The sequence below is a fragment of the Nerophis ophidion genome, linkage group LG06 (assembly GCF_033978795.1).
Source record: "Nerophis ophidion isolate RoL-2023_Sa linkage group LG06, RoL_Noph_v1.0, whole genome shotgun sequence".
Lineage (NCBI taxonomy): Eukaryota > Metazoa > Chordata > Actinopteri > Syngnathiformes > Syngnathidae > Nerophis > Nerophis ophidion.
This window is the reverse complement of record NC_084616.1, coordinates 68,202,915-68,229,523: the sequence shown is the minus strand read 5'-3', so window position 1 is coordinate 68,229,523 and position 26,609 is coordinate 68,202,915. Positions and strand designations below refer to the sequence as shown.

Here is a 26,609-nt window from a genome sequence, read left to right as displayed (position 1 = left end):
TATACTCGAATATTACGATAAAGTCATTTTCTATATCGCACAGAAACAAACCCGCGATATATCGTATATATCGATATATCGCCCAGCCCTATGCTATATAAATAAAGTTGATTTAATTTGATTAATGGGGAAATTGTCGCTTTCTCGGTCTGAATCGCTCTCGCTGCTGGTGGCCATGATTGTAAACAATGTTCAGATGTGAGGAGCTCCACAACCCGTGACGTCACGCGCATATGGTCTCCAACAGGCAAGGCTTTTTTTATCCGCACCAAAAGTTGCAAAATTTATCGTCTATGGTCTCTACTAAATCCTTTCAGCAAAAACATGGCAATATCAAGTATGACACATAGAACGGACCTGCTATCCCCGTTTAAATAAGAAATTCTCATTTCAGTAGGCCTTTGACACATGTCGATGTGCTGCACCTGTGAAGTATTCTCCTTGTGTACAAAGAAACACATGGCTCACGCATGAAAACGTGTCACTTGACCATGCAGGGCGTTTTGGAGGTGTGGCAGCCAGGAGGCTGGCTGGTGCACAAGTTATTACGAGGGACACAACCCTTCTGCCTGCCTGTCTGGATCGTCTTTTCCTTTACAGAGTGGACACTTTGCAAGAATATGGGATGAATGCACACAGGTAAAATACACTTGCACGGCAGTGGTGCACAAAATGTTACCAGGGGGCCTTTTTTGACCAACATCTTCATTTTTATAGTCCATCGGCATATTGTAAAAATTAAAAAAATATATTATTAATGTGATGTATTGCGGATTAGATAGTCCACTAATTTGCTTTGTCAACACTAAACAAAACTGTGAATGTTGAGGTTGTTGTCGGGTTTCTAAATATGTGCCGTGGACACATTCTCGCGTCCGAAGGCAAAAATTGCAATTTAGTAAACTAAAAAGGCCGTATTGGCATGTGTTGCAATGTTAAGATTTCATCATTGATATATAAACTATCAGACTGCGTGGTCGGAAAAATACGGTATGTTGAATTATGTCATTCTGTGATGTTTGTTGTGTAAATCGGTCAAACATGTTTCAGACAGATAAAAGCATGACCATCGCTTTCGTGTTTGCAGAAAATTGAAACAGTATTGAAGGGGAACATTATCACAATTTCAAAATGGTTAAAAACAATAAAAAACAGTTCCCAGTGGCTTGTTGTATTTTTTAAATTTTTTTTTAAATTTTACCGGTCCCGGAATATCCTTAAAAAAGCTTTAAAGTGCCTTATTTTCGCTCTCTCGAAGCCACTGTTAATTTTCCTGTGACGTCACACAGTGCTGCCAATGTAAACAAACAATGGCGAATACCACAGCAAGATATAGCGACATTAGCTCGGATTCAGACTCGGATTTCAGCGGCTTAAGCGATTCAACAGATTACGCATGTATGGAAACGGATGGTTGGAGTATGATAGTATTGAAGAAGAAACTGAATCTATTGAGCAAATAGCTATTGACGCTATTCATAGCTATAGCATGGCCGAATAGCAGCATTAGCATCGCCGGTAAAATGTGCGGACCAAACGATCAGGACTTTCGTATCTTGTGACACTGGAGCAACTTAAATCTGTCAATTGGTAAGTGTTTTTTTCCCATTAAATGTGGGTGGAAGGAAATGTAATATAGTTTCAAATGTACATACAGCTATAGTCTAAATAGCATGTTAGCATCGATTAGCTGGCAGTCACGCCGCGACCAAATATGTCTGATTAGCACATAAGTCAACATCAACAAAACTCATCTTTGTGATTTCGTTGACTTCATCGTTGCAAATGCATCTGCAGGTTATCCATACATCTCTGTGCCATGTCTGCCTTAACATCGCCGGTAAAATGTGCAGACACTCCGGCACATTCGATCGGGGTCTGGCGGCAGATTTCTTGCCACTTTGGCATCTTCGGGCCAGTGGTGCAACTTGAATCCCTCCGTCCGTGTTGTTACACCCTCCGACAACACACCGACAAGGCATGATGTCTCGAAGGTTCCAAAAAATTGTCGAAAAAACGGAAACTAACAGAGCTGAGACCCGCTGTTTGTAATGTGTTTGAGAAAATGAAAATGGCGGCTTTCTTACCTAGGCAGCGTCACGTACTCACGTCATCGCTTCAAGAGGGCTAAACAGAAAGCCGTTTAATTCGCCAGAATTCACCCATTTAGAGCTCGGAAATCGGTTAAAAAAAATACATGGTCTTTTTTCTGCAACATCAAGGTATATATTGACGCTTACATAGGTCTGGTGATAATGTTCCCCTTTAAATATGGATTAAGCAAATATTGTTGAAGGTTCAGTAAATAATGTACCATATTATTGTAATGGCTTTGTAGAATGACTTTTTCCCCCACAATTTTTTTTTTCTTGTTATAGATTTGTTGTTAATTTTGCAAGGTAATTTGTACTCCCCATTCCCACCAATTAACTGACTGCGAAAATGTCATTGTGATCCAAGGAATACAATGAGTGGACACAAAGAGGTGTTTCTAGCTATAGTAGAGGGTTAAAGAGTGCATTTCTGAAGTGTTAGACCGAGTTTGTCGTTGTACCTAAGTGTCAAAGTCAAGGCCTGTGGGCCAGATCCGGCCCGCGAATTATTTATCTATGGATATTTGATGAATTTTAGAACCGGCCCACAGGCCACAGCCGCCTGCTGCTGTTTCGTATGCACCAATACTGCATCAGTGTTGGCGCTAGGAATGTTCAAAATTGTGTCCCAGGGACCCCATGAAGTCATAAAAATGTGGTCCCGCAGTTATTTTTTGGGGTACCACTTTTTTGTAACCGTTTTGAAAGCAAATGATAAATGTACGCATTATCCTGCTATATCTCACATTCTATATTGTGTTTTAGAAAAAGGTTGTCTTAAACGTTACTTAATTCATTACAATTTTAATGCATTTGTACATTTATTCAATGATAAACATTCATTCACTTTCTTCTTTCCTTTGTGCATCTAAACTTTACCCCTGCCGGTATTTTTTAAAATATTTTTATTTTAATGTTTTCAGAATGTGTTTGTTCTATTTTTGGCCAAAGTAAGACAAAGAAAACAACCATAAGTTGTCTTTATTTTTTAGTTTGGATGCCAATATTTTAATAGTCCGGCTCGCGTGTGCAGAGATGTTCCTCCGTGCGGCCCGTGAGCCAAAAATCAGTTTGAAACCCCAGCTAGATATACTTTATTCATTCCAGGTGGAATATTGATACAATAAAATATTTCACAAAGACCATACTTGCCAACCTTGAGACCTCCAATTTTGGGAAGTGGGGGGCGGAGGCGTGCTTTGGGCGGGGGGTGTGGTTAAGACGGGAGGAGTATAATTCACCAACTTGAGTATTTCATATATATATATATATATATGAAATACTTGCAATATATATATATATATATATATATATATATATATATATATATATATGAAATACTTGACTTTCAGTGAATTTTAGCTATATATATTTATTTTATTATATAAATAAATAAAATAAATATTTGAATTTCCGATGGCACCTATCAAATACACAGTAATAAACACACAGTTGTTCTACTAACCGTACTGTGCTTGCATGGTTACTAAAAAAATAAACAACAACACCTACCTTTCACTATTTAAGTAACCTTTGTTCTGCCATTTGCGTATTGGCGAGCGATCTCCGAATCTGGGAACATATCCTTCACGGATTTGTTGTAGACATCTGCAAATGAGAACGGGATGATGCTTCCAGCTGTCAGCAAAGCCATCTTTGTCTCAGCATAAGTTACACCATCAGGTGTCCATTTTGCGAGGAGGCCCATAATACTGGGTTGTGAACGATGGTGCGCTGCAGAAGCTTTGTGCTTCGCTGACTGTCCATGACTGAGTATATCCATTCGGCCGCCGTGTTCAATGGAGAAGTCTGTTCTACAAAATTTACTGGCAACATACTCCTTCCCCTTCAAACACTCCTGGATAAACTGAAATTCTTGTTTCCAATCATTTTGGAACTTGCAAGCGTATTTTTTCATTTTGCTCGTCGACGGTGTAATATATCGGGTTGGAGTCAATAACCAGGCGACGTTATGAAGTTATGTCTCTTTACTGTGAGCTTCAGAACAGACTCCCTAATGCATGTTCCTTGACTGCACTTAAATGTAGAATATATGTAGAATATATTTACATTCTATTCTATTCTACGTACAGTAGATGGTAGTATTGTCCTGTTTAAGAGGGTCACAACATTGCTGAGTCAGGTTCTCATGGAGCTGGAGGGGGCGTGGCCTCTAAGTCGCCTGAATTTCGGGAGATTTTCAGGAGAAAATTTGTCTCGGGAGGTTTTCGGGAGAGGCGCTGAATTTCGGGAGTCTCCCGGAAAATCCGGGAGGGTTGGCAAGTATGACAAAGACACACAATTTAGCCCTTCTGTGATTTATTATCTCATAGGAGGGTGACCTGACAAGAGGACGAACATTAACAGTGACCCCTGCGCGTCCATTGGAGTGAAAAAGTTGGCAAACTGACAGTAAAAGAACTACAATCTGTTGATATTCTCGCCAGGACGACACTGTATCGTACACGCTTCATTTACTGGGTCTTGACTGGTAAATATTTTGCCTATTTTGTCTAATGTTTGTTTACCATTTTTTTGTTACTGTTTTCAGTAAATTACCTGTATATCTAAACAAATGCATGCTTTCTCAAAACAAGAACATTTGACTTTAAACCAAACTCCCCAATGGGCTCACTGAAAGCAGAAACGGTTGTGTTGACACCACATGGGACGAAGGACAAAATCAAGAGCCCCAACATGCCTGAGGTAATCATTATTTGTTTTTACAGTGGGACTTGTTTAGATTGCTGGGTTGAAACTGTCCCTCTTACTTCAGTTTCTCAGATGCAAGGAAAATATTCAGTATGGCTACCGTTATTTTTACTAGTCTACATAACATGTTTACTGATCTACATAACATGTAATGGTGGTTCTTTGGTGAAAAAGTTGCATGGATTATGTTTTACAGACCACTATAATGCCGTTTTCCGTCAGTTGTTTCAGGATGTGGAGTTTTGTGGGCGATCTTTTTTACGTGGCTCACTTTCGACAGCGTTTTCTCCCCGTCATCTTTGTAGTAGCGGTGTAGCGTGCAAGGACGGGAGTGGGATAAATGTCAAAACATGGAGCTAACTGTTTTAATGACATTCACACTTTACTTAAATCAACAAAACAGCAGCATCTCCTCATCCGTGGCTCACTAGTGCAACAACAACGCCAGAAATGTGTCCCGTGAAAAAACGTCCGACCGTAACTGTCTAATAGCTAAAGTTCCTTGGGTGAATAATGTAAACTCACTACACCAGTATGTTTTAGCGCTTTCATTGCAAGTTTACTGACAGATATAAGGAAGAACTTTACACCACTTTATATTAGACATGGCAACAGTGGAGGATGAATGTCACATAACAAGAAGATAGAGAAAAAGAAGAAGCTTATCGATTACGGTGCCGGCACACACGACAAAGGTGGGCCATCCGTCCATCCATCTTCTTCCGCTTATCCGAGGCAGCAGCCTAAGCAGGGAAGCCCAGACTTCCCTCTCCCCAGCCACTTCGTCTAGCTCTTCCCGGGGATCCCGAGGTGTTCCCAAGCCAGCCGGGAGACATAGTCTTCCTAACGTGTCCTGGGTCTTCCCCGTGGCCTCCTACCGGTTGGACGTGCCCTAAACGCCTCCCTAGGGAGGCGTTCGGGTGGCATCCTGACCAGATGCCCGAACCACCTCATCTGGCTCCTCTCGATGTGGAGGAGCAGCGGCCTTACTTTGAGTTCCTCCCGGATGGCAGAGCTTCTCACCCTATCTCTAAGGGAGAGCCCCGCCAAAACGGTGGAGGAAACTCATTTCCGCCGCTTGTACTCGTGATCTTATCCTTTCGGTCATGACCCAAAGCTCATGACCATAGGTGAGGATGGGAACGTGACTCTTAAAGGTTAAGAATCCCTGTTTCAGATGATACCCTCGGACTTAAATTGGTGGACTTAAATGGGTTGTTGACATAAACGTGAAGTAAGAACAAGGATGGGTTATCCTTTGAATGCTTGCTTCAAAGATGCTGATTTTGGACCATTGCCTTTTACCTTGATTTATAATTTATCTGTACGCCACTGGAACTGTACATTAATTACACCACTAGTTTCTGTGCATACTGTAAGTTTAAACCAACTGTACTGTTCATAATTTGTGTCATGATTTTTTTTCTCAAACTTTTGCAGGTGACTGTTCGTCTTTTGATCAATTACAACAAGTCCCACAAGACTGTAGTGAGAGTAAGCCCACAGGTGCCCATAGAGAGGCTTCTTCCAGTGTTATGTGAAAAGTGTGATTTAAGAGTCGAGACAACTGTCCTTCTGCGAGACGATCGGTCCCAAGAGCCGCTGGACATCAACAAGACTTTAAATGAGCATGGAATAAGGGAATTGTATGCCGAAGGCCGAACCGATAAAAATCCGTTGGTTGATCTATATCAACCCAGTACAGATGCAGCAGGTGAGACAAGGACACTTTCTGAAGGTATTACTTAGCTCAATGTTACAAATCAAAGTATATCTCTATATACATACAAGTGGTTGTTTTTGTGGGGCATTTTGCATTTCACAAACCCCAAAACCAGTGAAGTTGGCACGTTGTGTAAATGGTAAATAAAAACGGAATACAATGATTTGCAAATCCTTTTCAACCTATATTCAATTGAATAGACTTCAAAGACAAGATACTTAATGTTTGAACTGGTAACCTTTGTTATTCTTTGCGAATATTAGCTCATTTGGAATTTGATGCCTGCAACATGTTTCAAAAGAGTGGCAAAAAAGACTGAGCAAGATGAGGAATGCTCATCAAACGCTTATTTGGAAAATACCACAGGTGAACAAGTTAATTGCGAACATGTAGGTGCTATGATTGGGTATAAAAGCAGCTTCCATGAAATGCTCAGTTATTCACAAACAAGGATGGGGGCGAGGGTCACCATTTTGTGAACTAATGCGTGAGCAAATTGTCCAACAGTTTAAGAAAAACATTTCTCAACAAGCTATTGCGAGGAATTTAGGGATTATACCATCTACGGTCTGTAATATTATCAAAAGGTTCAGACAATCTGGAGAAATCCCTGCACGTGAGCGGCAAGGCCTAAAACCAACATTGAATGCTTGTGAGCTTCGATCCTCAGGTGGTACGGTATCAAAAAATTGACATCAGTCTGTAAAAGATATCACCACATGGGCTCAGGAACACTTCAGAAAACACTGTCAGTAAAGTTAAAGTTAAAGTACCAATGATTGTCACACACACACGAGGTGTGGCGAAATTATTCTCTGCATTTGACCCATCACCCTTGATCACCCGCTGGGAGGTGAGGGGAGCTGTGGGCAGCAGCAGTAGGCCGTGCCCGGGAATAATTTTTGGTGATTTAACCCCCAATTCCAACCCTTAACTACAGTTTGTCGCTACATCTGTAAGTGCAAGTTAAAACTCTACTATGCAAAGAAAAAGCCATTTATCAACAACACCCAGAAACGCTGCCAGCTTTGCTGGGCCTGAGCTCATCTAAGATGGACTGATGCAAAGAGGAAAAGTGTTCTGTGGTCTGATGAGTCCACATTTCTAATTTTTTTTTGAAAATTGTGGACGTCATGTCCTCCAGACCAAAGAGGAAAAAAAACATCTGGACTGTTATAGGCGCAAAGTCCAAAAGCCAGCATCTGTGGGGGTGTATTAGTGTCCAAGGCATGGGGGACATACACATCTTTGAAGGCACCATTAATGCTGAAAGGTACATACAGGTTTTGGAGCAACATATGTTGCTATCAAATCAACATATTATTCATTGGAAGCCCCTGCTTATTTCAGTAAATGGTAAATGGGTTATACTCCTATAGCGCTTTTTTAACTCTTTTTTTTTTTTTTAAAGGAACTCCAAAGCGCTTTGACACTATTTCCACATTCACACACACATTCACGCACTGATGGCGGGAGCTGCCAATCAAGAACCCTAACCAGGACCCATCAGGAGCAAGGGTGAAGTGTCTTGCTCAAGGACACAACGGACGCGACTAGGATAATAATAATAATAGATTTTATTTGTAAAAAAGCACTTTACGTTGAGCAAACAACCTCAAAGTGCCACAGTGTAAAAAATAGTAATAATAATAATAGTAAAAAGATAATAAAAATAAATAAAATATAAAACTAGAAACAGCCCAATAGCTAAAACCAGCATGCATGTCTATAAAAAGGCTTTTTTTAAAAGATGGGTTTTTAAGCCTTTTTTAAAAGCATCCACAGTCTGAGGTGCCCTCAGGTGGTCAGGGAGAGTGTTCCATGTACTGGGAGCAGTGGAGTAGAAAGCCCGGTCTCCCATTGTTCGAAGCTTTGTCCGTGGAGGTTGGAGGAGGTTAGCTTGTCAGGAGCGGAGGTGTCGTGTGGAGGATTTGGGGGTAGAGCAGTTCCTTGAGGTATAGGGGGGCATTTTCATGGAGGCACTGATGAGTTAGTAGGGAGATTTTGGATTCAATCCTGATGTGGTCATGTTTCCGCACTCTCATCAGGATCCTCGCAGCACTATTTTGTACGTACTGCAACTTCTGAATGTTCTTGCTGGGGATCCTGACAAGAAGTGCGTTGCAGTAGTCGAGCCTGGACGGTAGAAGGTGGGGATTGAACCAGTAACCCTCAGATTGCTGGCACAGCCACTCTTCCAACTTCGCCACGCCGTCCCCATAGAATGCAAGACAACGCCTTAAGCGACATTATGCACGTGTTACAACATTGTGCCTTTGTAGTAAAAGAGTGCGGGTACTAGACTGGCCTGCCTAAAGTCCAGACCTGTCTCCTTTTGAAAATGTGTGGTGCAATATGAAGAGTAAAATACGACAATGGAGACTCCGGACTGTTGAACAATTTAAGCTGTACATCAAGCAAGAAGTAATTCCTCCAGAAAAGCTTAAAAAATCGGTCTCCTCAGTTCCCAAACCTTTACTGAGTGTTGTTAAAAGGAAAGGCCATGTAACACAGTGGTAAGAATGCCCCTGTGCCAACTTTTATGCAATGTGTTGCTTCCATTAAATTCTGAGTCTAAGGGGCGGCATAGCTCGGTTGGTAGAGTGGCCGTGCCAGCAACTTGAGGGTTGCAGGTTCGATTCCCGCTTCCGCCATCCTAGTCACTGCCGTTGTGTCCTTGGGCAAGACACTTTACCCACCTGCTCCCAGTGCCACCCACACTGGTTCAAATGTAACTTAGATATTGGGTTTCACTATGTAAAGCGCTTTGAGTCACTTGAGAAAAGTGAGAAAAGTTAATGATTATTTGCAAAAAAAAAACAACAAGTTTCTCAGTTGGAACATTAAATATCTTGTAGTTGCTGTCATTCAAGTGTATATAGGTTGGAAAGGATTTGCAAATCATTGTATTCTGTTCTTATTTACGATTTAAACGACGTGCCAACTTCACTGGTTTTGTACATTTTCACACCTGCAACAACAATCAAAGTCTTTATGTTCATACCAACATCATCCATGTACACTGATACTTCTCAAAAACAAACCCTGTTTCCATATGAGTTGGGAATTTGTGTTAGATGTAAATATAAACGGCATACAATGATTTGCAAATCCTTTTCAACCCATATTCAATTGAATATGCTACAAAGACAACATATTTGATGCTCATCCTTGTTTATGAATTACTTAGCATTTCATGGAAGCTGCTTTTATACCCAATCATGGCACCCACCTGTTCCCAATTAGCCTGCACACCCGTGGAATGTTCCAAATAAGTGTTTGGTGAGCATTTCTCAACTTTATCAGTATTTATTGCCACCTTTCCCAACTTCTTTGTCACGTGTTGCTGGCATCAAATTCTAAAGTTAATGATTATTCGCAAAAAAAAAAAATGTTTATGAGTCAAATATCAATCAATCAATCAATCAATCAATCAATGTTTATTTATATAGCCCCAAATCACAAATGTCTCAAAGGACTGCACAAATCATTACGACTACAACATCCTCGGAAGAACCCACAAAAGGTCAAAGAAAACTCACACCCAGTGGGCAGGGAGAATTCACATCCAGTGGGACGCCAGTGACAATGCTGACTATGAGAAACCTTGGAGAGGACCTCAGATGTGGGCAACCCCCCCCCCTCTAGGGGACCGAAAGCAATGGATGTCGAGCGGGTCTAACATGATGCTGTGAAAGTTCAATCCATAGTGGCTCCAACACAGCCGTGAGAGTTCAGTTCAAGCGGATCCATGACAGCAGCGAGAGTCCAGTCCACAGGAAACCATCCCAAGCGGAGGCGGATCAGCAGCGTAGAGATGTCCCCAATCGATACAGGCAAGCGGTCCATCCTGGTCCCGACGAGCGGTCCATCCTGGGTCTCGACTCTGGACAGCCAGTACTTCATCCATGGTCATCGGACCGGACCCCCTCCAAAAGGGAAGAGGGGACATAGGAGAAAGAAAAGAAGCGGCAGATCAACTGGTCTAAAAAGGAGGTCTATTTAAAGGCTAGAGTATACAGATGAGTTTTAAGGTGAGACTTAAATGCTTCTACTGAGGTAGCATCTCGAACTGTTACCGGGAGGGCATTCCAGAGTGCTGGAGCCCGAACGGAAAACGCTCTATAGCCCGCAGACTTTTTTTGGGCTCTAGGAATCACTAATAAGCCGGAGTCCTTTGAACGCAGATTTCTTGCCGGGACATATGGTACAATACAATCGGCAAGATAGGATGGAGCTAGACCGTGTAGTATTTTATACGTAAGTAGTAAAACCTTAAAGTCACATCTTAAGTGCACAGGAAGCCAGTGCAGGTGAGCCAGTACAGGCGTAATATGATCAAACTTTCTTGTTCTTGTCAAAAGTCTAGCAGCCGCATTTTGTACCAACTGTAATATTTTAATGCTAGACATGGGGAGACCCGAAAATAATACGTTACAGTAATCGAGACGAGACGTAACAAACGCATGGATAATGATCTCAGCGTCTTTAGTGGACAGAATGGAGTGAATTTTAGCGATATTACGGAGATGAAAGAAGGCCGTTTTAGTAACGCTTTTAATGTGTGACTCAAAGGAGAGAGTTGGGTCGAAGATAATACCCAGATTTTTTACCGAGTCACCTTGTTTTATTATTTGGTTGTCAAATGTTAAAGTTGTATTATTAAATAGAGGTCGGTGTCTAGCAGGACCGATAATCAGCATTTCCGTTTTTTTGGCGTTAAGTTGCAAAAAGTTAGCGGACATCCATTGTTTAATTTCATTAAGACACGCTTCCAACTGACTACAGTCCGGCGTGTTGGTCAGCTTTAGGGGCATGTAGAGTTGGGTGTCATCAGCATAACAGTGAAAGCTAATACCGTATTTGCGTATGACGTCACCTAACGGCGAATATGTTGTCTTTGTAGCATATTCAACTTAATATGGCGTGAAAATGATTTGTAAACCATTGTATTCCGTTTATATTTGCATCTAACACAAATTCCCAATTCATATGGAAACGGGGTTTGTAGTAGGGGGTGAAGAGCAGGTGGCAGTAGTGCCCAAATTAACCAAAAAGGCTGCCCGTTCAACCCAATAGAAGGACACAGGAACACTAGTGGAGAAAAGGGAATACGTTTGTGGCAAGTATAAACAAAAGGCGTCTGAGGGCAAGGAAAACTGATGACGATAAGCGGAACAAAAAGGATCAGGAAATTTGATGAAGACATAGCCTTTGGGTTTACTGTGTGTACGGTAGGAAATGAGGAACCAACAGTGTGTGTTTTATGTCTAAAAACCATTCCTGGGGAGAGTATGAAAGCAAACACATTTAGAGTATCTGGAAACCTTACATCATACTTTTGTCAATTATCTACTGTATGTGACTTGTTTTACCCACAGGCAGCTAATTAAGATAGTGATAGTCATGATGGCAAATAGGAATAATAATTTTTAAAAAATCACTCTTGGCCTCGTACACCACAAAGAAATATGCAATCAAATTTGCACAAAAATACAACTGTGCAAAAGTCTCTATTGTGTACTTTCTTCTACAAACCCCGTTTCCATATGAGTTGGGAAATTGCGTTGGATGTAAATCTAAACGGAATACAATGATTTGCAAATCATATTCAACCCATATTCAATTGAATGCACTACAAAGACAAGATATTTGATTTTCAAACTCATACACTTAATTTTTTTTTTGCAAATAATAATTAACTTTTAAATTCTTGGCTGCAATATGTGCCAAAGTAGTTGGGAAAGGGCATGTTCACCACTGTGTTACATCACCTTTTCTTTTAACAACACTCAATAAACGTTTGGGAACTGAGGAAACTAATTGTTGAAGCTTTGAAAGTGGATTTATTTCCCATTAGGGACAGCGTGGCGCAGTGGTTGAGTGGCCGTGCGCAACCTGAGGGTCCCTAGTTCAATCCCCACCTAGTACCAACCTCGTCACGTCCAGTTGTGTCCTGAGCAAGACACTTCACCCTTGCTCCTGATTGGACCCCGACTTAAACAAGTTGAAAAACTTATTCGGGTGTTACCATTTAGTGGTCAATTGTACGGAATATGTACTGAACTATGCAATCTACTAATAAAAGTATCAATCAATTAATCAATTAGGGTTGGGTATCGGGTATCGAGTATCAATTGGAACCGGGACTAACTTTCCGATCCTCTTGGTATTGTTCAAAAGTTTAAATTCCGATTCCTAGTTTCGATACCCAGTCCGCCGGCCGGAAAAAAAAAATGTCTGCCGACCCGGAAGAAGAAGCCGTTGAACACCAACGAAGAAGCGCCCATGTAGCATAGCCGAGCCTATGTAGCCGAGCGAGTCAGTCAAGCATGGATAGCGGTCGTGGGCGGTCGAAAGTGTGGCTTTATTTTACAAAAAAAAAAAAGAAATATCGGCCAAATGCAACACGTATGACAGGACTGTTTCGTGCTTAGGAGGGTGCACGTCGAACATGATGAAGCATGCGTTCATGGAGTACAAATAAATGCGTGTCCCGTCTTGACGGGCTGCGCCGGACCGTCCTCCTCTGCCTCTTCCTCTGGCTCCGGCTCCGACAGCCCAGCCTGGCACCTCTGTGACTGCACTGCAGTCCGAATCCGGTAAGTAAAACAATATATATGCAATGAATAATGTGTTTTGCGCCAACGTTGAGGTAGCTAACAAATTATCCCGCGTATTTTTTCATAGACAATTTACAACCTGCTAGCCAGGCTCCGCGATGTGCTCAGCCTACTCCGTTCACCGTAGCGGCAATGGGGAAGATGTCGATGCCACAGACGGAAGAGTTTTTTTTGACTCAGCCTTTTTATTTTATTTTATTTTATTAATTTTTATTTTTATTTTTATTTCTTTAAAGAAAGAATCGGAATCGAGAATCGTTAGGAATCGGAATCGAAACAAAGAAACGGAATCGGAATCGTTCGAATTCAAACGATACTCAACCCTACTCCTGATGGGTGCTGGTTAGCGCCTTGCATGGCAGCTCCCTCCATCAGTGTGTGAATGTGTGTGTAAAAGGGTAAATTTACAAATAGTGTCAAAAGCGCTTTGAGCACCTTGAAGGTAGAACAGCGCTATACAAGTTTAACCCATTTATCATTTATTTATCATTCCGGTTTCATATAAAGCTTGTCGTTCAACAGTCCGGGGTCTCCGCTGTCGTATTTTACGCCTCATAATGCGGCACACATTTTCGATGTGAGACAGGTCTGGACTGCAGTTGGGCCAGGAAAGTACCCACACTCTTTTTTTTTTAACGAAGCCACACTGTTGTAACACTTGTCTTGCTGAAATAAGCAGGGGCGTCCATGATAACGTTGCTTGGATGACAACATATGTTGCTCTAAAACCTGTATGGACCTTTCAGCATTAATGGTGCCTTCACAGATGTGTAAGTTACCCATGCCTTGGGCACTAATACACCCCCATACCATCACAGATGCTGGCTTTTGAACTTTGCGCCTATAACAATCCGGATGGTTATTTTCCTCTTTGTTCTGGAGTACACCACGTCCTCTGTTTCCAAATATAGTTTGAAATGTGGACTCGTCAGACCACAGAACATCTTTCCACTTCGCATCAGTCCATCTTAGGTGAGCTTGAGCCCAGCCAAGCCTGCGGCGTTTCAGGATATTGTTGATAAATGGGTTTGACTTTGCATAGTAGAGTTTTAACTTGCACTTACAGATGTAGCGACCAACTGTAGTTACTGACAGTGGTTTTATGAAGTGTTCCTGAGCCCATGTGGTGATATCCTTTACACACCGATGTCGGTTTTTGATGCAGTACCGCCCGAGGGATCAAAAGTCCGCGATATCATCGCTTACGTGCAGTGATTTCTCCAGATTCTCTGAACTTTTTGAGGATTTTACGGACCGTAGATGGTAAAATCCCTGAATTTCTTGCAATAGCTCGTTGAGAAATGTTGTTCTAAAACTGTTCGACAATTTGCATACAAAGTGGTGACCCTCGCCCCATCCTTGTTTGTGGATTACTTAGCATTTCATGGAAGCTGCTTTTATACCCGATCATGCCACCCACCTGTTCCCAATTAGCCTGCACACCTGTGGGATGTTCCAAATAAGTGTTTGATGAGCATTCCTCAACTTGATCAGTATTTATTGCCACCTTTCCCAACTTTTTTGTCACCTGTTGCTGGCATCAAATTCTAAAGTTAATGATTATTTGCAAACAAAAAAATGTTTATCAGTTTGAACATCAAATATGTTGTCTTTGTAGCATCCATCCATCCATCCATTTTATACCGCTTATTCCCTTTTGGGGTGGCGGGGGTGGGGGGGCGCTGGTGCCCATCTCAGCTACAATCGGGCGGAGGGCGGGGTACACCCTGGACAAGTCGCCACCAGGGCCAACACAGATAGACAGACAACATTCACACTCACATTCACACACTAGGGCCAATTTAGTGTTGCCAATCAACCCAGCCCCAGGTGCATGTCTTTGGAGGTGGGAGGAAGCCGGAGTACCCGGAGGGAACCACACATTCAAGGGGAGAACATGCAAACTCCACACAGAAAGATCCCGAGCCCGGGATTGAACCCAGGACTGCAGGACCTTCGTATTGTGAGGCAGACGTTCTAACCCCTCCTCCACCGTGAACCCCGCCTTTTTCAATTGATCTCTTTTAATTCAAGAAAAAGCCCTCAGTTTCACACATCATTGTGCCAGATCGAAAGATTAATATATGACCCCAAAAATATGTGTTCCCCAGTTTAATTTGATAAAAAGCTAATGTTATGTCCTGCTAAATTGCAAACATCATCGCTGCCAACATTGGCTGTGGCAGCAACTGGGTGGTAGAGATGCTTTACTAGTTAGCAAACTCCTTCCTACAAAGAAAGAATATCCCTCTACCTTTATCCTGAGGTAGTTTTTCTGCACATTGACACATTTAATCGGATTAAAAAGCCTATCCGGAATAAATATGCTTCGTGTACACACAAATTTCCTTTCGATCAAGACAGGTGGTTTATTGTTTATTGAATGAATCCCCACTAGCTGGCATTCGAGGCGACTGCTAGTCTTCCTGGGGTCCATATAGGAGCATACAAAATAAAAATACAAAGAATACATGCATTACCAAACATTATACAAAATAAAAATACAACATAAGAGAAAAAAGCTAGTTAAACCCAGTATTAAAGGGGAACATTATCACAATTTCTAAAGGGTTAAAACCAATAAAAATCAGTTCCCAGTGGCTTATAATATTTTTTGAAGTTTTTCTCAAAATTTTACCCATTTTACAATATCCCGAAAAACGTTTTCAAAGTGCCTGATTTACACCATCGCTATATCCACCCGTCTATTGTCCTGTGACATCACTGCGTGAAGCCACCACAAACAAACATGGCGGATAGCACAAAAAGGTATAGCATAGTAGCTCGGATTCAGACTCGGATTTCAGTGCCGTAAGCGATTCAACAGAATACGCATGTATTGAAACGGATGGTTGGAGTGTGGAGGCAGGTACCGAAAACGAAATTAAAGAAGAAACAGAAGCTTTTGAGACATATCACGACAGACAGCGGCATGGGAGGAAGCGCGGACGATTTCGGCGATCGCCTTCTAACCAAGGATATATATATATATATATATATATATATATATATATATATATATATATATATATATATATATATATACAATAATAATAATAATTTACAATACTAATAAACTATAGAATGGTGTGTGACAAAATCCAAGAGTATGTGTGTGACTATGTGTGTAGATTAGCTGTTAAGTGTTACCGTAAATGTTGAATGAGGAGCGAAGGAACGAGGCAGTCCACGGGGCATGCAGGGGATCCGGGGCGAGAGAGAGGCGTCAGAGTAGTGGGGCGAGCGAGGAGTCGAGGAACGAAGGAGGCAGTCGAAAAAACCATGAAGCGCGGGGGAGACAGGGAAGATCCGGGAGTAAAACAACGCACAGCTTGACTCGGGGATACACACAGGGAAGGTAAAGATGATTATACTCCGGCGCCAGCATGCCAGGTTGTCCAGGCTTATGAAGGCAGCTCCGTCAGGTGTGATGATTGCCGGTTAATGATTGCAGCTGGTGGCTGCTGCAGGGCGGATGAGCGGCGTTGGCAGTAGTCTGAGCCGTAACATCTATTTTGACAATCTGGTGTTTGTGTGTAGAATGTATGTGCCAGGAAATCAAACAATATACTTAAAAAAGATCAAGTGCTATTATCAGGTATTCATTAGTGTAATAAAATAAAAGATCAAAACTTTTAACCATGGTGGGAGAGAGGGGTTAGTCCGTCTGCCTCACAATACGGTGGTCCTTGGTTCAATCCTGCGCTTGGGGTCTTTCTGTGTGGGGTTTGCATGTCCTCCCCGTGAATGCGTGGGTTCCCTCTGGGTACTCCGGCTTCCTCCCACCTCCAAAGACATGCACCTGGGGATAGGTTGATTGGCAAAACTAAATTGGCCCTAGGGTGTGAATTTGAGTGTGAATGTTGTCTGTCTGTCTTCCACCTTCCACCTGATTGTAGCTGAGATAGTCTTCAGCGACCCCGAAGTGAATATGCGTTGGAAAAATGGATGAATGGATGGAATTTCTAACCACTGATGTAGTCCATCCAAATGCATAGAACAGTTTTATTTATTTTGGATTTCTTTGCCTCCCAAGTCAAGTCTTAAACATGCCCAAACAAAATACTGTAGTCAATTACACCATGTTTACTACAAGGGACAATTAAGTACAGTCATCAGTCATTAGTCATTGACCGACAACTCAAACTATTTGTTTCTTGTCTTGTGTGCTGATAGCCAACATGACTCCTGTACAACATCTGGAAGACATGTCCTTTAAGACAAAAAGACAACAGGAGAACTACAAATTTCTCAGCTTGTTCGGAAGACCGAAGAAAAAAGCTGACATGGTACGTTCAGGAATTTTGTGAATTCTGAGAGACAGAAATTCAGAGCATTTTTGTTGGACAGGTATGTCTTAAAATAATAGGTACCATTAATAGGTGCCAAATTGAGGTAAGGCTCCGCCCCATATAGTGTGTCCCCCATCTTTTTGCCAACCAACCATACTTGCCAACCCTCCCGGATTTTCCGGTAGACTCCCGAAATTCAGCGCCTCTCCCAAAAACCTCCCAGGACAAATTTTCTCCCGAAAATCTCCCGAAATTCAGGCGGAACTGGAGGCCACGCCCCCTCCAACTCCATGCGGACCTGAGTGAGGACAGCCTGTTTTCACGTCCGCTTTCCCGCAATATAAACAGCGTGTCTACCCAATGACGTTATAACTGTAGAATGATCAAGGGCGAGTTCTTGGTTTCTAATTTGGGGTTATTGTTAGGCAGTTTTCATTAACACACAACAACAGCAGTCACGTTTTCGTCTACCGTAAAGCAGTTTGTCTGCCGTAAACAGCAATGTTGTGACACTCTTAAACAGGACAATACTGCCATCTGCTGTACATGCATATGGTTAGAAAATAGTGACAGAGAATAGAACAAGGATGGAAAATTCAACCCTTAACTCAACAATGAGTAGATGAGTGTTATGTGTGTGTCCATGTGTAAATACATGAACACAGAAATTCAAGTATTTATTTTATTTTTATATATATATATATATATATATATATATATATATATATATATATATATATATATATATATATATATATATATATATATATATATATTTAATAAATAAATGTATATAGCTAGAATTCACTGAAAGTCAAGTATTTCTTATATATACAGACAGTATATATATGAAATACTTGACTCTTAACCACGCCCCGCCCCCAATCACCATGTTACAGTAAACGGATCGGTAACGGCATCGTAAAGTACGCAAATGTTATTAATCAGATAAATTATTACTAAAAAAGGGTACGTTGTCATTCTGTTACACCATTTTCCTAACACTGTTGATCATTTATTGCAATTAAATCAAATCAAATCAACTTTATTTAAAATTTACCACAGGGGTAGCCAAAGTGCTGTACAATGGGCAGGTTAAAAGATAATAGGAGAACCAAGCAAACACAACACAACACAAACAGAACACGATAAAATAAATAAATAAATAAAACATAAAAACAGGTTCACAGCAGGTGTATTATGGGGCGCCATTGCAGGATGGATATCACTCAGTGTTAAAATATCCATGGAATAAAAGTCTGTTTTTAAGAGAGATTTAAATAACACAAGTAAATTAACCATGGTAAATAATAATGGTGATAAGAAAACCATGTATTTCATTTTTAATAAAGTCTGGGAGTCAATTAGTTTTACTTCTTCCCACTCCTTTTAAGATAAGAAAAACCGAAGCAAAAACCAATGTGTTTTCATTGTGAAGTATTTCCTTCGATTTATGACCTCTACTGTGATGTTATTTATTCTTATTATTATAATTATTATCATGTCCAAAACAAACTACTACTACAAAAAGAATGCCAGAAGAAAAGGCTGAAACATCCAAGGGGTGTGAAATATTTTGCAAGACACTCTGCAGTATATTGATTACGTTTTAACTAGAGATGTCCGATAATATCGGCCTGCTGATATTATCGGCCGATAAATGCTTTAAAATGTGATATCGGAAATTATCGGTTTCAAAAAATAAAATTAACGACTTTTTAAAACGCCGCTGTACGGAGCAGTACGTACCCGGTAAAACACGGACGTAGGGAAAAGTACAGAGCAGTTGCGTCTCCCAGTCAGCAGCCCCTCCCCTCACCCCTCACCCCTCTCCCACAAACAACACAGGAGTTGACGACTGCAGCATGAGAGGTTTACTGGCGGCGCTTGATGACCTCATCAAACCGCCGCGAGCGAATCATAACAGCAAAAGGAGTGTGTTGTTGCCGGTGCTGTAGCCGTGGCAAATAAGCGAGCTCGCTCGGTGACTGACTAATGACACCATGTCAACGGTTCGGGGTTATTTTAAAGTGTGTCTGACGGATAAAAAAAACTGGCAATTTGCAAAGACTGCAAAAAGTCGGTTATGCGAGGAGGAACCAAGACGTCTTCCTTTAATACGAGCAATTTGAGCTCCCGCCTCTTCAAGAATCATAAGGAGATACGCGATTGTTTCGTTCCAGATGGCTCGAGTCTAGGTATCATGGGGGAACGCAACATAAAAGTGTATAAATCAAATGAGTTGTAAATTAAAGACACTGAAGCCAAGAATTGAAAACAAAAACTAGAGTATTGAAAAGTGACCAGGTGGTGGGGCGGGTACAACAAGGACACAACGCTAGCCTAGCTTGGGACTACTGGTGCTGTCAAAGAAATGAACAAAACCTACCAAAATACACCTCTAGAAAAGAAAGGTAAGCTGACTAACTAGAGCTATTTAATTAGCATAAACCAAAAACCTACCTAACTACTCTAACCAAAGAGGGGGTCCAAAACATACAGTACAAGGGTGACAGCCATCACTAAGCCTGGTGTCTCCATACACAAACAAAAGTCCTACGTGTGTAGTGTATAGAGGCCTCTGTCGAACCTTTCCCAAGACTAGGCTGCAGATACTCACAAAGGTTGAAAAGTCCAAAAAACTGAAGAGAAAAAAAAAGTGTCGCCAAAGACAAAGTAGGATCTCTCAGAACTCCAGACAGCATGTCAGAAAAAGAATTCCCCTTTCCAGTGGTGAGCAGGTGATTTAAAGCAGCACAGGAGGATGAATAGTGGACCGGGATTGGCTGGTTGATCAACAGGTGAAATGAGGAACAGCTGGGAACAGAAACCGGTTGATTGGCAGCAGAGGCCGTGGTTGAGTGTGACCTGTTCAAACGAAAGAAGAAGAAACACAAACAAAAAAACCACTACGACGTGGAACGTAACAACGATGAATACAAGCGGAAGATGAATGAAAACCAAACAGTGAAAAAAAGTAGTACCACGCAGTTGTCACTTAAAGACTCCGCCGAGAAAAAACAAAAACCTCCCCAAGGCGAAAAACCTTTGCAGCTTGCAGTGAGCGGAGCCGCCCTGTCTCAACGCAGCATTTCAGAAGCTTTGGCTGACTTTCTAGGCCACTTCAAGCACTCACCACTAGCTTGCAGCACATTTTTGTTATTCATATGAATACGTTAGAGCAGGGCAGATGGGGTCCAGTTTAAAATGTCCTGTTTTACAATATACCAGGCAGTCTTTTACTAGGGCTGGGCATATCGATACCAAGTATCGATAGTATCGATACTTGGTGAGTATCGGTATCGTATCGATACTGGCGTGAAGGTATCGATACTTCACCAAATTATGCGAGTCAGTCCGATTTTTTACTTTTTTATTTGAATTTCTAAGTTCGATTTGTGTTCATTTTTACAACTGTTTAATAACTAGTGTTTTCTTTTTTTCTGAAGTTCTTGTGCGTTGTGAGGCGACTAGCCAAGTTCAGTATTTGTTTTCACCTTATTTGAACTACTTACTTTATTGTAATTGATATTATTACTTTTTTATTTGAATTTCTCAGTTCTTTTGCTTTGTGTTCATGTTTACAACTTTGTTCAATAGCTAGAGTTTTGTTATTTACCTTAAGTGTTTGTGTGTTTCGAGGCGACCAGCCAGGTTCAGTAGTTGTTTGCACCTTATTTGCATTACTTTATTGCTATTGATATTACTTTTGTAATAAATGTTTTATTTTTTGACTTAAATCGTTGTCCTGTGTTGTATTATTATCATAATCAATTAATGAAGGCAAAAGTACAAATTTGCTTTTCAAAGGGGCGGTATAGCTCGGTTGGTAGAGTGGCCGTGCCAGCAACTTGAGGGTTGCAGGTTCGATTCCCGCTTCCACCATCCTAGTCACTGCCGTTGTGTCCTTGGGCAAGACACTTTATCCCCGTGCTCCCAGTGCCACCCACACTGGTTTAAATGTAACTTAGATATTGGGTTTTACTATGTAAAGCGCTTTGAGTCACTAGAGAAAATCGCTATATAAATATAATTCAATTCAATTTAAAAAAAAGTATCGATACCCCGAAGCCCCCCCCCCCCCCAATCAGATGACGACACTATCAGTGTCAGTATCAGATCGGATCGGTATCGATACCCAAATTTGCGATATCGCCCACCCCTATCTTTTACTAAAGGAAGACTATGTTATTGTTTATATTATTACTCTAGTACACTCTGGACTGAAGCCGTGTGCCTTCATTCTTTTTGTAGCTGTTGTTTTGAGGCATGTTTAAAAAATAAAATAAAATAATGCACTTTGTGAAAGTCAAAATATAGTATTTCCCATAGTTGTAGTGGGTATTAGGATTATCTCAGGGAACGCACGTCACAAATTCCAAGCTGCTGTTTTGAGACATGTTAAAAAAAATGCAGTTTCAAGATTCAAGATTCAAGATTGTTTATTGTCATATGCACAGTTAAAGAGACAGTTTGCCGTACAATGAAAATCTTACTTTGCAAGTCCACCCTTCAATAAGTCACACGGTACTTAGCTAAAAATAAAAAAATACATTTAAAAAAATGTATATACAAGGCACAGTAAGTAACATAACATTATTGCACATTCTGATTGACAGTCAACATTATAAATATGGAGGTGACCTTGGGTCACAGCAGCAGTTAAAGTGTCTTTAGTGATCGAAAGTGAAAAGTGTCTACAGTGATGGTTCACAGTTGGTGAATTCAATAATAAATATGGCAGTGCTATGTTGGGACTTTTTTCCCACAACTTAAGTTGTAGTTGTTCTCTTATTTTGGTCAACCTTGTCACATTGTTTAAGGCAGGGGTGCCCATTACGTCGATCGCGAGCTACCAGTCGACCGCGGGGGGTGTGTCAGTCGATCTCCAGCCAGGCTTTTAAAAAAAAGTAGACCTAAAAATTAGTGATCATCAATCTTCACCAAGACGTCACTTAAATGACATTCACGGTACCGGAGGGTCTTGTGAGATGACGCTGGCTGCTGCAAGATCATTATTATGAAAAATGACCGAGAGGAAGGCGAGAAACACTTTTTATTTCAACAGACTCTCGCGCCGTAGCTTCCGTCAAAACTCTAAAGGCCGACTGCACATTTCCTATCTTCACAATAAAAGCCCTGCTTCATGCTGCCTGCGCTAACTAAATACAGAGTCTCTGAAAACTGGCGTGCACAAGCGATCCCTCAGAAAGCTGGCGTGCACAAGTGATGTGCACGCCAGCTTTCCGAGACTCTTATTTTGTTAGCGCAGTCAGCATGAAGCAGGGCTTTTATTGTGAAGATAAGAAATGTGCAGTCGGCCTTTAGAGTTTTGACGGAAGGGACGGTGCGAAAGTCTGTTGAAATAAAAAGTGTTTCTCGCCTTCCTCTCTGTCATTTTTTCATAATAATGAACTGGCAGCAGCCAGCGTCATCTCACAAGACCCTCGGGTGCCGTGAATGTCAATCAAGCAAGCTACGGAATTTGCCGCCAATGTTTTTCTTGTAAAGTGTATGGAAGCTGGATGAATTAGATGCCAAAAACCAACCACTTTAATGTGGTATTGTACAGAAAGGACAACTTTTTTTCTCCTCCATTTGAAAATGTGGGCGTTATCATCATTACTGTCTGATTCCAATCAATGCAAGTCATCAGAATCAGGTAATACACCAACTTATATTCTTGTCTTCGTGAAAGAAAGACATCTATATGTGTTACACATGCTTGTATTATCGTTAAACACATTTAACTTGTTTACAAAAATGTCTCTTTCATAAATAAATAAATATAAATCATATATATAAATGAGGTAGATCCCCTCGAGTTGGTCAATTGAAAAGTAGCTCGCCTGCAGAAAAAGTGTGGGCACCCCTGGTTTAAGGCATCCAGCGGGGCATCACAACAAAATTAGGCATAATAATGTGTTATTTCCACGACAGTTGATCTCAGAATCGATAATTAGGAGTTGGGCAATATTGGAATATCGGATATCGGCAAAAAAGCCATTATCATACATCTCTAGTTTTAACTTAAAAACAATAAATAGGTATACATCATTGGTAAAGAGTGGCATAACTACATTTGCTAATAGGTACAGCTTGTGAGCTTGCTTCATAATTCATAAAATATGACAATATTACTTAATGTAACTCACAGAAGTTGTCTGAAGTTGAATTTGTGTCCGTTTGATGATAGCTGGGGGGGTCGAGATTATATGTTGGAATGTATTATTGCTGTTATCCCCCACCATTTTTATTTGATGTCACATAAATTAAAATACAGTAAAATGTACAGTAAAATACAGTAAAATGTACAGTAAAATGTAAAATGACGGTGCGGCGTATTCAGTAATGCGGACATTGTACCGATCTGTTGTGGTGAAGAAGGAGCTGAGCCGGAAGGCAAAGCTCTCAATTTACCGGTCGATCTACGTTCCCATCCTCACCTATGGTCATGAGCTTTGGGTCATGACCGAAAGGATAAGATCACGGGTACAAGCGGCCGAAATGAGTTTCCTCCGCCGTGTGGCGGGGCTCTCCCTTAGAGATAGGGTGAGAAGCTCTGCCATCCGGGAGGAACTCAAAGTAAAGCCGCTGCTCCTCCACATGGAGAGGAGCCAGATGAGGTGGTTCGGGCATCTGGTCAGGATGCCACCCGAACGCCTCCCGAGGGAGGTGTTTAGGGCACGTCCAGTCGGCAGGAGGCCACGGGGAAGACCCAGGACACGTTGGGAAGACTATGTCTCCCGGCTGGCCTGGGAACGCCTCGGGATCCCCCGGGAAGAGCTAGACGAAGCGGCTGGAGAGAGGGAAGTCTGGGCTTCCCTGCTTAGGCTGCTGCCCCCGCGACCCGACCTCGGATAAGCGGAAGAAGATGGATGGATGGATGGATGGATAAAATGTTCTTTTGTACATTTCTTCTACAAAGGAAAGGGCAGTAAGTCCTCTGACTTCTTCTGGTCTCCACAAACACAAGTCTGCCGATGCAACAAAACAGAATCTTTCTTATCCACACACTCTGCGGGCAGATATGTTGAAAAAGAGGCAAGCACCAGCTCCCCCCATGGGTGTATCCCAGACCATCCCCAACAACTTCAATCACCTCAAAGGATCACAGGTCTTATCAAAGGACATCCTACACCAACATCTTTTCTTGTCATTAGGCCAAAAGCTATTTTTTCTCTGCAGGGATCTGCTGCCACAAACTTAAAAAGACCAAAAAGGAAGGCCCCGCCTCCTCCGATTGTGAACACATTACAGGACCTGCTGGTGGACACACCTGATGAAGGTCAAATGAGTGACCGTTAAACCTCTGGGTGAGGTGAGTAGTGTTCCAAATTTCAGATGCTTTTGCCGACAAAAGATGTGAGAGCTAAAGAGGTATTTACGATGAACATGGGTCTGTTTATGTCAACATGTAAAGTATTCATCATTATTACGAAGTAGCATAAACAAAAGGCCTTTAGCATAGAAGCTAACAAGAAACAAAAAGGAACTTTAGCATGGAAGCTAGAGGATAACAAACAGAAAATCTGGAAATAGCTAATGGCTAACAAAAACAGCTTACCGCTACGACGACCAGAACAAGATGTAGCACGACAGGTAATAGCTGAAATGATGCCAGACACGAAAAGTAGCAAAGACACAAGAGTGACATGAGGCAACGACAATACAATACAACGATCCAGCAACTGACACAAGACAAAGGAGGTACAAATAGGAGCCGGCTGATTGGCAACAGGTGTGGCCAGATGCCAATCAGCCGCAGCTGAAGGGGAACACAGCACTCAGGGAACAAGACAGGAAGCTGACGAAATAAGAGCACTAGACAGGGAACTAAGGACAGGAAATACTTAACACACTGAGGAGGAACACAGCACTCAGGGAACAAGACAGGAAGCTGACAAATTAAGAGCACTTGACAGGAACTAAAAGACAGAAAATACTAAACACAGGAAACAGACAGATGCAGAGGAAAAAACTAAAACATAGACAAACTGTCAGGGGCAAGGCTGACAGTAACTCAGACTTCACTATAATAAAACACTTAAAAGAGATCTGACATGTAAACTGATTTAAAAAAAACAAACATACAATCCTTTTTAGAGTGTGTTTTCTTGTTTCTTTCCAACAGTGCCTCGATGACACAGAGTGGACCATGACCTTGGTTGCACATATCCATCCTCGCTCTGCCACAACAACAAAATCCTTATTCAACAACATACAAGATGCCAATCTTTTCAGTTCCAGCTTCACCTCTACATGAAGTGGAGCCATCACATAAATTGTGTTCTGAGTGCTCGAGGTCCACTTCCAGAAGTGCATTCTCACTTGTTTCTAGAAAGGTGCAAGCAAGTACCCACTAAGTGATGAGTGACAAGGTGGGCACCATGAGTGGGACAATAGTGTAATCAGGGTGTACAAGGAGGCCATAAGAGCCCTTTTTAGACAAGTTGCTCCACTTCCTTTGACCACAAAATATGAAGTTTACTGACATTGTGTTAATGGTGAAGACGATCACATCATGAGCAGCCAAAATTGAATGTGGCTGTCTCAAAGCTAGCTGTACCACATGCTTGATGCAAGGACACATTGTGCAGCAAAATTCATATAGTGGCGACTAAAGGCCACCCTCAGGGGGATAATCCAGAAGACACAAGCGAGACCGAGACAACAATGTGAACCTGACATGAACAACGAGAGCAGTGGTCAACAACCTTTTTGGGCCCAAGGTCCCCGGTCTCGGCCATGAACCAGGGAATCGTCACCTTTTGATGCAATTTAAATAAAAATACCAAATTTCTTACAAATCAAGGCTTTTATTTGGCAATAATAGACGCTAGGGGTGTGGGGAAAACATCGATTCGTTGTGCGATTCAGAATCGATTCTCATTTTTTAAAAAGTCGATTTTTGGGGGGATTTTTTAATTTTTTTATTTTTTTTATCAATTCAACAAATCAATACACAGCAATACCATAACAATGCAATCCAATTCCAAAAAACCGAACCTGACCCAGCAACACTCAGAACTGCAATAAACAGAGCAATTGAGAGGAGACACAAACACGACACAGAACAAACCAAAAGTAGTGAAACAAAAATGAATATTATCAACAACAGTACCAATATTAGTTATAATTTCAGCATAGCAGTGATTAAAAATCC

The 26,609-nt window shown here is 41.5% G+C and overlaps 1 protein-coding gene across 1 annotated transcript; it reads left to right on the top strand.

Moving 5' to 3' along the window:
- Positions 1–567: 567 nt before the first annotated feature.
- LOC133553988 (cordon-bleu protein-like 1) lies at positions 568–26,609 on the top strand. The gene is made up of 8 exons (XM_061902314.1): positions 568–639; positions 4,427–4,584; positions 4,691–4,799; positions 6,246–6,519; positions 17,328–17,440; positions 24,372–24,560; positions 24,632–24,764; positions 25,578–26,609. The coding sequence occupies exons 3-7, from the start codon at positions 4,719–4,721 to the stop codon at positions 24,749–24,751; spliced, it is 777 nt and encodes a 258-aa protein (XP_061758298.1). The 5' UTR covers positions 568–639; positions 4,427–4,584; positions 4,691–4,718; the 3' UTR covers positions 24,752–24,764; positions 25,578–26,609.

Excerpts from the sequence above, each read along its gene's own strand:
- LOC133553988 (XM_061902314.1), top strand. The coding sequence starts at position 4,719 with ATGGGCTCACTGAAAGCAGAAACGGTTGTGTTGACACCACATGGGACG. Across the intron at positions 17,441-24,371 it reads CGAAGAAAAAAGCTGACATG|GAAAGGGCAGTAAGTCCTCT; the intron begins GTACGTTCAGGA and ends TCTTCTACAAAG. Across the intron at positions 24,561-24,631 it reads ATCACCTCAAAGGATCACAG|GGATCTGCTGCCACAAACTT; the intron begins GTCTTATCAAAG and ends TTTTCTCTGCAG.